Here is a 13,968-nt window from a genome sequence, read left to right on the forward strand (position 1 = left end):
GACTGAAGCTCAGACTGAAGCTGAAGCTCAGACTGAAGCTGAAGCTCAGGCTGAAGCTTAGACTGAAGCTCAGACTGAAGCTGAAGCTCAGACTGAAGCTGAAGCTCAGGCTGAAGCTTAGACTGAAGCTCAGACTGAAGCTGAAGCTCAGACTGAAGCTGAAGCTCAGACTGAAGCTGAAGCTCAGGCTGAAGCTGAAGCTCAGACAGAAGCTCAGACTGAAGCTGAAGCTCAGACTGAAGCTCAGACTGAAGCTGAAGCTCAGACTGAAGCTGAAGCTCAGACTGAAGCTGAAGCTCAGACTGAAGCTGAAGCTCAGACTGAAGCTCAGGCTCAGACTGAAGCTCAGACTGAAGCTGAAGCTCAGACTGAAGCTCAGACTGAAGCTGAAGCTCAGACTGAAGCTCAGACTGAAGCTGAAGCTCAGACTGAAGCTCAGACTGAAGCTGAAGCTCAGACTGAAGCTGAAGCTCAGACTGAAGCTCAGGCTGAAGCTGAAGCTCAGACTGAAGCTCAGACTGAAGCTGAAGCTCAGACTGAAGCTCAGACTGAAGCTGAAGCTCAGGCTGAAGCTGAAGCTCAGACTGAAGCTCAGACTGAAGCTGAAGCTCAGACTGAAGCTCAGACTGAAGCTGAAGCTCAGACTGAAGCTCAGACTGAAGCTCAGACTGAAGCTGAAGCTCAGACTGAAGCTCAGACTGAAGCTGAAGCTCAGACTGAAGCTCAGACTGAAGCTCAGACTGAAGCTGAAGCTCAGACTGAAGCTCAGACTGAAGCTGAAGCTCAGACTGAAGCTGAAGCTCAGACTGAAGCTCAGACTGAAGCTGAAGCTCAGACTGAAGCTCAGGCTGAAGCTGAAGCTCAGGCTGAAGCTGAAGTTCAGGCTGAAGCTGAAGCTCAGGCTGAAGCTGAAGTTCAGGCTGAAGCTGAAGCTCAGGCTGAAGCTCAGACTGAAGCTGAAGCTCAGACTGAAGCTGAAGCTCAGGCTGAAGCTCAGACTGAAGCTCAGACTGAAGCTGAAGCTCAGGCTGAAGCTGAAGCTCAGACTGAAGCTGAAGCTCAGGCTGAAGCTGAAGCTCAGACAGAAGCTCAGACTGAAGCTGAAGCTCAGGCTGAAGCTCAGACTGAAGCTGAAGCTCAGGCTGAAGCTGAAGCTCAGGCTGAAGCTCAGACTGAAGCTGAAGCTCAGGCTGAAGCTCAGGCTGAAGCTGAAGCTCAGACTGAAGCTGAAGCTCAGGCTGAAGCTCAGGCTGAAGCTCAGACTGAAGCTGAAGCTCAGGCTGAAGCTCAGGCTGAAGCTGAAGCTCAGACTGAAGCTGAAGCTCAGGCTGAAGCTCAGACTGAAGCTGAAGCTCAGGCTGAAGCTCAGACTGAAGCTGAAGCTCAGACTGAAGCTGAAGCTCAGACTGAAGCTCAGGCTGAAGCTGAAGCTCAGGCTGAAGCTGAAGCTCAGACTGAAGCTGAAGCTCAGGCTGAAGCTCAGGCTGAAGCTGAAGCTCAGGCTGAAGCTGAAGCTCAGACTGAAGCTCAGGCTGAAGCTGAAGCTGAAGCTCAGACTGAAGCTGAAGCTCAGGCTGACGTTGAAGCTCAGGCTGAAGCTGAAGCTCAGACTGAAGCTCAGACTGAAGCTGAAGCTCAGACTGAAGCTCAGACTGAAGCTGAAGCTCAGACTGAAGCTCAGACTGAAGCTCAGACTGAAGCTCAGACTGAAGCTGAAGCTCAGACTGAAGCTGAAGCTCAGACTGAAGCTCAGACTGAAGCTCAGACTGAAGCTGAAGCTCAGACTGAAGCTCAGACTGAAGCTCAGACTGAAGCTGAAGCTCAGACTGAAGCTGAAGCTCAGGCTGAAGCTTAGACTGAAGCTCAGACTGAAGCTGAAGCTCAGGCTGAAGCTTAGACTGAAGCTGAAGCTCAGACTGAAGCTCAGACTGAAGCTCAGACTGAAGCTGAAGCTCAGGCTGAAGCTTAGACTGAAGCTCAGACTGAAGCTGAAGCTCAGACTGAAGCTGAAGCTCAGACTGAAGCTGAAGCTCAGGCTGAAGCTCAGGCTGAAGCTGAAGCTCAGGCTGAAGCTGAAGCTCAGACTGAAGCTCAGACTGAAGCTGAAGCTCAGACTGAAGCTGAAGCTCAGGCTGAAGCTGAAGCTCAGACTGAAGCTGAAGCTCAGACTGAAGCTCAGACTGAAGCTCAGACTGAAGCTCAGACTGAAGCTGAAGCTCAGACTGAAGCTCAGACTGAAGCTGAAGCTCAGACTGAAGCTCAGACTGAAGCTGAAGCTCAGACTGAAGCTCAGACTGAAGCTGAAGCTCAGACTGAAGCTCAGACTGAAGCTGAAGCTCAGACTGAAGCTCAGGCTGAAGCTGAAGCTCAGGCTGAAGCTGAAGTTCAGGCTGAAGCTGAAGCTCAGGCTGAAGCTCAGGCTGAAGCTGAAGCTCAGGCTGAAGCTCAGACTGAAGCTGAAGCTCAGACTGAAGCTCAGACTGAAGCTGAAGCTCAGACTGAAGCTGAAGCTCAGGCTGAAGCTCAGACTGAAGCTGAAGCTCAGGCTGAAGCTTAGACTGAAGCTCAGGCTGAAGCTGAAGCTCAGACTGAAGCTCAGGCTGAAGCTGAAGCTCAGGCTGAAGCTGAAGCTCAGGCTGAAGCTCAGGTTGAAGCTGAAGCTCAGGCTGAAGCTCAGGCTGAAGCTGAAGCTCAGACTGAAGCTCAGACTGAAGCTGAAGCTCAGACTGAAGCTGAAGCTCAGACTGAAGCTGAAGCTCAGGCTGAAACTCAGACTGAAGCTCAGACTGAAGCTGAAGCTCAGGCTGAAGCTCAGACTGAAGCTCAGACTGAAGCTGAAGCTCAGACTGAAGCTGAAGCTCAGACTGAAGCTGAAGCTCAGGCTGAAGCTGAAGCTCAGACAGAAGCTCAGACTGAAGCTGAGGCTCAGACTGAAGCTCAGACTGAAGCTCAGACTGAAGCTGAAGCTCAGACTGAAGCTCAGACTGAAGCTCAGACTGAAGCTGAAGCTCAGACTGAAGCTGAAGCTCAGACTGAAGCTCAGACTGAAGCTGAAGCTCAGGCTGAAGCTCAGACTGAAGCTCAGACTGAAGCTGAAGCACAGACTGAAGCTGAAGCTCAGGCTGAAGCTTAGACTGAAGCTGAAGCTCAGACTGAAGCTGAAGCTCAGACAGAAGCTCAGGCTGAAGCTGAAGCTCAGACTGAAGCTCAGGCTGAAGCTGAAGCTCAGACTGAAGCTCAGACTGAAGCTGAAGCTCAGACTGAAGCTCAGACTGAAGCTCAGACTGAAGCTGAAGCTCAGACTGAAGCTCAGACTGAAGCTCAGACTGAAGCTGAAGCTCAGACTGAAGCTGAAGCTCAGACTGAAGCTGAAGCTCAGACTGAAGCTCAGGCTGAAGCTGAAGCTCAGGCTGAAGCTGAAGCTCAGGCTGAAGCTGAAGCTCAGGCTGAAGCTCAGGCTGAAGCTCAGGCTGAAGCTCAGGCTGAAGCTCAGGCTGAAGCTCAAGCTCAGGCTGAAGCTGAAGTTCAGGCTGAAGCTGAAGCTCAGGCTGAAGCTCAGACTGAAGCTGAAGCTCAGACTGAAGCTCAGACTGAAGCTGAAGCTCAGACTGAAGCTCAGACTGAAGCTGAAGTTCAGGCTGAAGCTGAAGCTCAGGCTGAAGCTCAGGCTGAAGCTCAGACTGAAGCTGAAGCTCAGACTGAAGCTCAGGCTGAAGCTCAGACTGAAGCTGAAGCTCAGACTGAAGCTGAAGCTCAGGCTGAAGCTCAGACTGAAGCTCAGACTGAAGCTGAAGCTCAGACTGAAGCTCAGACTGAAGCTGAAGTTCAGGCTGAAGCTGAAGCTCAGGCTGAAGCTCAGGCTGAAGCTCAGACTGAAGCTGAAGCTCAGACTGAAGCTCAGGCTGAAGCTCAGACTGAAGCTCAGACTGAAGCTGAAGCTCAGACTGAAGCTGAAGCTCAGGCTGAAGCTCAGACTGAAGCTCAGACTGAAGCTGAAGCTCAGGCTGAAGCTCAGACTGAAGCTCAGACTGAAGCTGAAGCTCAGGCTGAAGCTTAGACTGAAGCTCAGACTGAAGCTGAAGCTCAGACTGAAGCTGAAGCTCAGGCTGAAGCTTAGACTGAAGCTCAGACTGAAGCTGAAGCTCAGACTGAAGCTGAAGCTCAGGCTGAAGCTGAAGCTCAGGCTGAAGCTGAAGCTCAGACAGAAGCTCAGACTGAAGCTGAAGCTCAGACTGAAGCTCAGACTGAAGCTGAAGCTCAGACTGAAGCTGAAGCTCAGACTGAAGCTGAAGCTCAGACTGAAGCTGAAGCTCAGACTGAAGCTGAAGCTCAGACTGAAGCTCAGACTGAAGCTGAAGCTCAGACTGAAGCTCAGACTGAAGCTGAAGCTCAGACTGAAGCTCAGACTGAAGCTGAAGCTCAGACTGAAGCTCAGACTGAAGCTGAAGCTCAGACTGAAGCTGAAGCTCAGACTGAAGCTCAGGCTGAAGCTGAAGCTCAGACTGAAGCTCAGACTGAAGCTGAAGCTCAGACTGAAGCTCAGACTGAAGCTGAAGCTCAGGCTGAAGCTGAAGCTCAGACTGAAGCTCAGACTGAAGCTGAAGCTCAGACTGAAGCTCAGACTGAAGCTGAAGCTCAGACTGAAGCTCAGACTGAAGCTCAGACTGAAGCTGAAGCTCAGACTGAAGCTCAGACTGAAGCTGAAGCTCAGACTGAAGCTCAGACTGAAGCTCAGACTGAAGCTGAAGCTCAGACTGAAGCTCAGACTGAAGCTGAAGCTCAGACTGAAGCTGAAGCTCAGACTGAAGCTCAGACTGAAGCTGAAGCTCAGACTGAAGCTCAGGCTGAAGCTGAAGCTCAGGCTGAAGCTGAAGTTCAGGCTGAAGCTGAAGCTCAGGCTGAAGCTGAAGTTCAGGCTGAAGCTGAAGCTCAGGCTGAAGCTCAGACTGAAGCTGAAGCTCAGACTGAAGCTGAAGCTCAGGCTGAAGCTCAGACTGAAGCTCAGACTGAAGCTGAAGCTCAGGCTGAAGCTGAAGCTCAGACTGAAGCTGAAGCTCAGGCTGAAGCTGAAGCTCAGACAGAAGCTCAGACTGAAGCTGAGGCTCAGACTGAAGCTCAGACTGAAGCTCAGACTGAAGCTGAAGCTCAGACTGAAGCTCAGACTGAAGCTCAGACTGAAGCTGAAGCTCAGGCTGAAGCTGAAGCTCAGACAGAAGCTCAGACTGAAGCTGAAGCTCAGACTGAAGCTCAGACTGAAGCTCAGACTGAAGCTCAGACTGAAGCTCAGACTGAAGCTCAGACTGAAGCTGAGACTGAAGCTGAAGCTGAGACTGAAGCTGAAGCTCAGACTGAAGCTCAGACTGAAGCTCAGACTGAAGCTGAGGCTCAGACTGAAGCTGAGACTGAAGCTGAGACTGAAGCTGAAGCTCAGACTGAAGCTGAAGCTCAGACTGAAGCTGAAGCTCAGACTGAAGCTGAAGCTCAGACTGAAGCTCAGACTGAAGCTCAGACTGAAGCTCAGACTGAAGCTGAAGCTCAGGCTGAAGCTCAGACTGAAGCTCAGACTGAAGCTCAGACTGAAGCTGAGACTGAAGCTGAAGCTGAGACTGAAGCTGAAGCTCAGACTGAAGCTGAAGCTCAGACTGAAGCTGAAGCTCAGACTGAAGCTGAAGCTCAGACTGAAGCTGAAGCTCAGACTGAAGCTCAGACTGAAGCTGAAGCTCAGACTGAAGCTCAGACTGAAGCTCAGACTGAAGCTGAAGCTGAGACTGAAGCTGAAGCTCAGACTGAAGCTCAGACTGAAGCTCAGACTGAAGCTCAGACTGAAGCTCAGACTGAAGCTCAGACTGAAGCTGAAGCTCAGACTGAAGCTGAGACTGAAGCTGAAGCTGAGACTGAAGCTGAAGCTCAGACTGAAGCTGAAGCTCAGACTGAAGCTGAAGCTCAGACTGAAGCTCAGACTGAAGCTCAGACTGAAGCTGAGACTGAAGCTGAAGCTGAGACTGAAGCTGAAGCTCAGACTGAAGCTGAAGCTCAGACTGAAGCTGAAGTTCAGACTGAAGCTGAAGCTCAGACTGAAGCTCAGACTGAAGCTCAGACTGAAGCTCAGACTGAAGCTCAGACTGAAGCTGAAGCTCAGACTGAAGCTGAAGCTCAGACTGAAGCTCAGACTGAAGCTGAGACTGAGACTGAAGCTGAAGCTCAGACTGAAGCTGAAGTTCAGACTGAAGCTGAAGCTCAGACTGAAGCTCAGACTGAAGCTCAGACTGAAGCTGAAGCTCAGACTGAAGCTGAAGCTCAGACTGAAGCTCAGACTGAAGCTCAGACTGAAGCTCAGACTGAAGCTCAGACTGAAGCTGAGACTGAAGCTGAAGCTCAGACTGAAGCTGAAGCTCAGACTGAAGCTGAAGCTCAGACTGAAGCTCAGACTGAAGCTCAGACTGAAGCTGAAGCTCAGACTGAAGCTGAAGCTCAGACTGAAGCTCAGACTGAAGCTCAGACTGAAGCTGAGACTGAAGCTGAAGCTGAGACTGAAGCTGAAGCTCAGACTGAAGCTGAAGCTCAGACTGAAGCTCAGACTGAAGCTCAGACTGAAGCTGAGACTGAAGCTGAAGCTCAGACTGAAGCTCAGACTGAAGCTCAGACTGAAGCTGAGACTGAAGCTGAAGCTGAGACTGAAGCTGAAGCTCAGACTGAAGCTGAAGCTCAGACTGAAGCTCAGACTGAAGCTGAAGCTCAGACTGAAGCTCAGACTGAAGCTGAAGCTGAGACTGAAGCTGAAGCTCAGACTGAAGCTGAAGCTCAGACTGAAGCTGAAGCTCAGACTGAAGCTCAGACTGAAGCTCAGACTGAAGCTGAGACTGAAGCTGAAGCTGAGACTGAAGCTGAAGCTCAGACTGAAGCTGAAGCTCAGACTGAAGCTCAGACTGAAGCTCAGACTGAAGCTGAGACTGAAGCTGAAGCTGAAGCTCAGACTGAAGCTGAAGCTCAGACTGAAGCTCAGACTGAAGCTCAGACTGAAGCTGAGACTGAAGCTGAGACTGAAGCTGAAGCTCAGACTGAAGCTGAAGCTCAGACTGAAGCTGAAGCTCAGACTGAAGCTCAGACTGAAGCTGAAGTTCAGACTGAAGCTGAAGCTCAGACTGAAGCTGAAGCTCAGACTGAAGCTGAAGCTCAGACTGAAGCTCAGACTGAAGCTCAGACTGAAGCTCAGACTGAAGCTCAGACTGAAGCTCAGACTGAAGCTGAAGCTGAGACTGAAGCTGAAGCTCAGACTGAAGCTGAAGCTCAGACTGAAGCTGAAGCTCAGACTGAAGCTCAGACTGAAGCTCAGACTGAAGCTCAGACTGAAGCTGAGACTGAAGCTGAAGCTGAAGCTGAAGCTCAGACTGAAGCTGAAGCTCAGACTGAAGCTCAGACTGAAGCTCAGACTGAAGCTGAGACTGAAGCTGAAGCTCAGACTGAAGCTGAAGCTCAGACTGAAGCTGAAGATCAGACTGAAGCTGAAGCTCAGACTGAAGCTCAGACTGAAGCTCAGACTGAAGCTGATGTTCAGACTGAAGCTGAAGTTCAGACTGAAGCTGAAGCTCAGACTGAAGCTCAGACTGAAGCTCAGACTGAAGCTCAGACTGAAGCTGAGACTGAAGCTGAAGCTGAGACTGAAGCTGAAGCTCAGACTGAAGCTGAAGCTCAGACTGAAGCTCAGACTGAAGCTCAGACTGAAGCTCAGACTGAAGCTCAGACTGAAGCTGAGACTGAAGCTGAAGCTCAGACTGAAGCTGAAGCTCAGACTGAAGCTGAAGCTCAGACTGAAGCTCAGACTGAAGCTCAGACTGAAGCTGAAGTTCAGACTGAAGCTGAAGCTCAGACTGAAGCTGAAGCTCAGACTGAAGCTCAGACTGAAGCTGAGACTGAAACTGAAGCTGAAGCTGAAGCTCAGACTGAAGCTGAAGCTCAGACTGAAGCTCAGACTGAAGCTCAGACTGAAGCTGAGACTGAAGCTGAGACTGAAGCTGAAGCTCAGACTGAAGCTGAAGCTCAGACTGAAGCTGAAGCTCAGACTGAAGCTGAAGCTCAGACTGAAGCTGAAGCTCAGACTGAAGCTGAAGCTCAGACTGAAGCTCAGACTGAAGCTCAGACTGAAGCTCAGACTGAAGCTGAGACTGAAGCTGAGACTGAAGCTGAAGCTCAGACTGAAGCTGAAGTTCAGACTGAAGCTGAAGCTCAGACTGAAGCTCAGACTGAAGCTGAAGCTCAGACTGAAGCTGAAGCTCAGACTGAAGCTGAAGCTCAGACTGAAGCTGAAGCTCAGACTGAAGCTCAGACTGAAGCTCAGACTGAAGCTCAGACTGAAGCTGAGACTGAAGCTGAGACTGAAGCTGAAGCTCAGACTGAAGCTGAAGTTCAGACTGAAGCTGAAGCTCAGACTGAAGCTCAGACTGAAGCTCAGACTGAAGCTCAGACTGAAGCTGAGACTGAAGCTGAAGCTGAGACTGAAGCTGAAGCTCAGACTGAAGCTGAAGCTCAGACTGAAGCTCAGACTGAAGCTGAAGCTGAGACTGAAGCTGAAGCTCAGACTGAAGCTGAAGCTCAGACTGAAGCTGAAGCTCAGACTGAAGCTCAGACTGAAGCTGAGACTGAAGCTCAGACTGAAGCTGAGACTGAAGCTGAGACTGAAGCTGAAGCTCAGACTGAAGCTGAAGTTCAGACTGAAGCTGAAGCTCAGACTGAAGCTCAGACTGAAGCTCAGACTGAAGCTCAGACTGAAGCTGAGACTGAAGCTGAAGCTGAGACTGAAGCTGAAGCTCAGACTGAAGCTGAAGCTCAGACTGAAGCTGAAGCTCAGACTGAAGCTCAGACTGAAGCTCAGACTGAAGCTGAAGTTCAGACTGAAGCTGAAGCTCAGACTGAAGCTGAAGCTCAGACTGAAGCTGAAGCTCAGACTGAAGCTGAAGCTCAGACTGAAGCTCAGACTGAAGCTCAGACTGAAGCTCAGACTGAAGCTGAGACTGAAGCTGAGACTGAAGCTGAAGCTCAGACTGAAGCTGAAGTTCAGACTGAAGCTGAAGCTCAGACTGAAGCTGAAGTTCAGACTGAAGCTGAAGCTCAGACTGAAGCTCAGACTGAAGCTCAGACTGAAGCTCAGACTGAAGCTCAGACTGAAGCTGAGACTGAAGCTGAAGCTGAGACTGAAGCTGAAGCTCAGATGTTTCTCTTTTCTCACCTTGACTCCTGCCACCAGAACTCCATCCGCAGACTTCACCACATTTTTAAAGAAATCCTCCAACTTCTCCTTTTTGTTCTTTCCCCGAACACTGAGCTACAGAGAGAGAAGAGGTCATGTGACGCCAGGGTCATGTGACGCCAGGGTCATGTGACGCCAGGGTCATGTGACGCCAGGGTCATGTGACGCCAGGGTCATGTGACGCCAGGGTCATGTGACGCCAGGGTCATGTGACGCCAGGGTCATGTGACGCCAGGGTCATGTGACGCCAGGGTCATGTGACGCCAGGGTCATGTGACGCCAGGGTCATGTGACGCCAGGGTGGTGCAAGGCTGGTGCCAGGCAGCGGTCATGTGACTCACATCTTGTCCGTACTCCAGGAAGACGTGGAAGTTGAGGTCCTTCCTGAGGACGGGATGAGCCGCCACTCGACACAGAAACACCTCGTGCATCGCCACAGTCTTCTTAAAGATCGCCAAGTATTCTCTGAGAAACACAGATTCAAGGCTGGTGTCTGTGGTCAGTGGTCCCTGGTCAGTGGTCCCTGGTCAGTGGTCCCTGGTCAGTGGTCCCTGGTCAGTGGTCCCTGGTCAGTGGTCCCTGGTCAGTGGTCAGGACTCACGCCTCCAGCTCCTGCTTCATCTTGGTGAACTCTTCCTTGGTCATGGATCCTTCTCCTTCTCCGAGCTTCTGTAGTTTCTCTCTGGAAGCGTCAAAGTCCGGCCTCGGAGGAGCAGGAGGGATCTGAGCAGAACCCAGACAGAACAATGGTCTGAGCACAATCCAGACAGAACAATGGTCTGAGCAGGTCTTTCAGGTACACGAGTTAAAGGGGTTCTTACAATGTATCCGGCGTACTCTTCGTTCTCCACAAATGAGTCGTGGAGCCAGATGAACTCCTCGTGTTGTCGGACGACAGAAAACTCATTCTGCTTGAAGTTGGGCAGCGTGCTCTGGACAGAAAACACACTTTACATCAAGTCTAACATGTGGAAGGAGAGACCGACTGGACTGTGCCTCATAGAGACTATTTCTATTGTGAATGTGGACTATCGTTTATAGTGTTCTTGCTCAGGTTTGAGCGTCTGGAGGACAAAAGGTCAAAGGTTTTTCACCAGAAGTAAAAGAGAATCACATGAAAAGCTTTGAGATGTGGAAAGAGAAACAGACTTTTATAGTTTTTACACAGTTATTATAACCAAGACATGTCACAAGGTCATGACCTTTATGACCTCTGAATGACATGTTTATCAAGGTCATGACCTTTATAACCTGAGATGTTTATCAAGGTCATGACCTTTATGACCTCTGACTGACATGTTTATCAAGGTCATGACCTTTATAACCTGAGATGTTTATCAAGGTCATGACCTTTATGACCTCTGAATGACATGTTTATCAAGGTCATGACCTTTATAACCTGAGATGTTTATCAAGGTCATGACCTTTATGACATTTGACTGACATGTTTATCAAGGTCATGACCTTTATGACCTCTGAATGACATGTTTATCAAGGTCATGACCTTTATAACCTGAGATGTTTATCAAGGTCATGACCTTTATGACATTTGACTGACATGTTTATCAAGGTCATGACCTTTATGACCTCTGACTGACATGTTTATCAAGGTCATGACCTTTATGACCTCTGACTGACATGTTTATCAAGGTCATGACCTTTATGACCTCTGACTGACATGTTTATCAAGGTCATGACCTTTATGACCTCTGACTGAGCTGTTTATCAAAGTCATGACCTTTATGACCTCTGACTGACATGTTTATCAAGGTCATGGCCTTTATGACCTCTGACTGAGCTGTTTATCAAGGTCATGACCTTTATGACCTCTGACTGACATGTTTATCAAGGTCATGACCTTTATGACCTCTGACTGACATGTTTATCAAGGTCATGGCCTTTATGACCTCTGACTGGGCTGTTTATCAAGGTCATGACCTTTATGACCTCTGACTGACATGTTTATCAAGGTCATGACTTTTATGACCTTTATGACCCTTATCGAGGCTTATGAAGCAGAATTTTCAAGAGGAATAATATCTAAATTTTATCTTGTCATTTCTAATCTGGACAAATACTAAATATATGAAAGTGAAAGAGAAGTTCATGTTGTGACAGATGAAGAGTGGGAACATGTGACCATCCCAGAGGAGGAGCTAAAGTGTGTCATGTTTCTTCACAACGCCAGGTCAAAGGTCAAAGGTCTCATTCTTCACAGGGAAATGCAACAGCGCCACCAGGAGGCAAACCACTGTCACATGACCTGGGACCGTCCTGTCAATCACAGATATGTGAGGGAAGTTCACCACGCTCTGCCACTGATACAGCATTTACCCCTGAACTAACTTTACTACTATGAACTCCTGCAATGGACACAATACATGGATACTTTGGGACTGTACTTTGGGACTGTACTTTGGGAATGTACTTTGGGACTGTACTTCTGGACTGTACTTTAGAATGTACTTTAGAATGTACTTTGGGACTGTACTTATGGACTGTACTTTAGAATGTACTTTAGAATGTACTTTAGAATGTACTTTGGGACTGTACTTTGGGACTGTACTTTAGAATGTACTTTGGGACTGTACTTTGGGACTGTACTTTAGAATGTACTTTGGGACTGTACTTTAGAATGTACTTTAGAATGTACTTTGGGACTGTACTTTAGAATGTACTTCTGGACTGTACTTTAGAATGTACTTCTGGACTGTACTTTAGAATGTACTTTGGGACTGTACTTTAGAATGTACTTTGGGACTGTACTTTAGAATGTACTTCTGGACTGTACTTTAGAATGTACTTCTGGACTGTACTTTAGAATGTACTTTAGAATGTACTTTGGGACTGTACTTTGGGACTGTACTTTGGGACTGTACTTTAGAATGTACTTTGGGACTGTACTTTAGAATGTACTTTGGGACTGTACTTTAGAATGTACTTTGGGACTGTACTTTAGAATGTACTTCTGGACTGTACTTTAGAATGTACTTTAGAATGTACTTTGGGACTGTACTTTAGAATGTACTTCTGGACTGTACTTTAGAATGTACTTTAGAATGTACTTCTGGACTGTACTTTAGAATGTACTTCTGGACTGTACTTTAGAATGTACTTCTGGACTGTACTTTAGAATGTACTTTAGAATGTACTTTGGGACTGTACTTTAGAATGTACTTTAGAATGTACTTTAGAATGTACTTTAGAATGTACTTTAGAATGTACTTTAGAATGTACTTCTGGACTGTACTTTAGAATGTACTTCTGGACTGTACTTTAGAATGTACTTCTGGACTGTACTTTAGACTGTACTTCTGGACTGTACTTTAGACTGTACTTTGGGACTGTACTTTGGGACTGTACTTTAGAATGTACTTTGGGACTGTACTTTAGAATGTACTTTGGGACTGTACTTTAGAATGTACTTTAGAATGTACTTTGGGACTGTACTTTAGAATGTACTTCTGGACTGTACTTTAGAATGTACTTCTGGACTGTACTTTAGAATGTACTTTGGGACTGTACTTTAGAATGTACTTTGGGACTGTACTTTAGAATGTACTTTGGGACTGTACTTTAGAATGTACTTTAGAATGTACTTTGGGACTGTACTTTAGAATGTACTTCTGGACTGTACTTTAGAATGTACTTTGGGACTGTACTTTAGAATGTACTTTGGGACTGTACTTTAGACTGTACTTTGGGACTGTACTTTAGACTGTACTTTAGAATGTACTTTAGAATGTACTTTAGAATGTACTTTAGAATGTACTTTGGGACTGTACTTTAGAATGTACTTTAGAATGTACTTTGGGACTGTACTTTAGAATGTACTTTGGGACTGTACTTTAGAATGTACTTTGGGACTGTACTTTAGAATGTACTTTGGGACTGTACTTTAGAATGTACTTTAGAATGTACTTTAGAATGTACTTTGGGACTGTACTTTGGGACTGTACTTTAGAATGTACTTTAGAATGTACTTTAGAATGTACTTTAGACTGTACTTTAGACTGTACTTTAGAATGTACTTTAGAATGTACTTTAGAATGTACTTTAGAATGTACTTTGGGACTGTACTTTAGAATGTACTTTAGAATGTACTTTAGAATGTACTTTGGGACTGTACTTTAGAATGTACTTCTGGACTGTACTTTAGAATGTACTTCTGGACTGTACTTTAGAATGTACTTTGGGACTGTACTTTAGAATGTACTTTAGAATGTACTTTAGAATGTACTTTGGGACTGTACTTTAGAATGTACTTTAGAATGTACTTTAGAATGTACTTTGGGACTGTACTTTGGGACTGTACTTTAGAATGTACTTTAGAATGTACTTTAGAATGTACTTTGGGACTGTACTTTAGAATGTACTTCTGGACTGTACTTTAGAATGTACTTCTGGACTGTACTTTAGAATGTACTTCTGGACTGTACTTTAGAATGTACTTTAGAATGTACTTTAGAATGTACTTTGGGACTGTACTTTAGAATGTACTTTAGAATGTACTTTAGAATGTACTTTGGGACTGTACTTTGGGACTGTACTTTAGAATGTACTTTAGAATGTACTTTAGAATGTACTTTAGAATGTACTTTAGAATGTACTTTGGGACTGTACTTTAGAATGTACTTTAGACTGTACTTTAGAATGTACTTTAGAATGTACTTTAGAATGTACTTTGGGACTGTACTTTAGAATGTACTTTGGGACTGTACTTT

The 13,968-nt window shown here is 47.1% G+C and overlaps 1 protein-coding gene across 2 annotated transcripts in view; it reads right to left on the reverse strand.

Annotated features, from left to right (window-relative positions):
• snx6 (sorting nexin 6) overlaps positions 1–13,968 on the reverse strand; it is a 34,327-nt gene that overhangs the window by 9,724 nt on the left and 10,635 nt on the right. For both annotated transcript variants that reach the window (XR_011932495.1, XM_072465983.1), the window contains exons 4-7: positions 10,066–10,176; positions 9,846–9,967; positions 9,586–9,709; positions 9,224–9,319 (exon numbers count right to left, since the gene is read on the reverse strand). Coding sequence is in view for 1 of the 2 variants with exons in the window: in XM_072465983.1 (XP_072322084.1) it covers positions 9,224–9,319; positions 9,586–9,709; positions 9,846–9,967; positions 10,066–10,176 (453 nt within the window). In the remaining variant the exon portion in view is untranslated. The remainder of the gene's footprint in view (positions 1–9,223; positions 9,320–9,585; positions 9,710–9,845; positions 9,968–10,065; positions 10,177–13,968) is intronic.

This window comes from Eucyclogobius newberryi, unplaced genomic scaffold (assembly GCF_026437365.1).
Source record: "Eucyclogobius newberryi isolate DKJ021-1_F unplaced genomic scaffold, fEucNew1.0.hap1 SCAF_53, whole genome shotgun sequence".
Taxonomy (NCBI): Eukaryota; Metazoa; Chordata; class Actinopteri; order Gobiiformes; family Gobiidae; genus Eucyclogobius; species Eucyclogobius newberryi.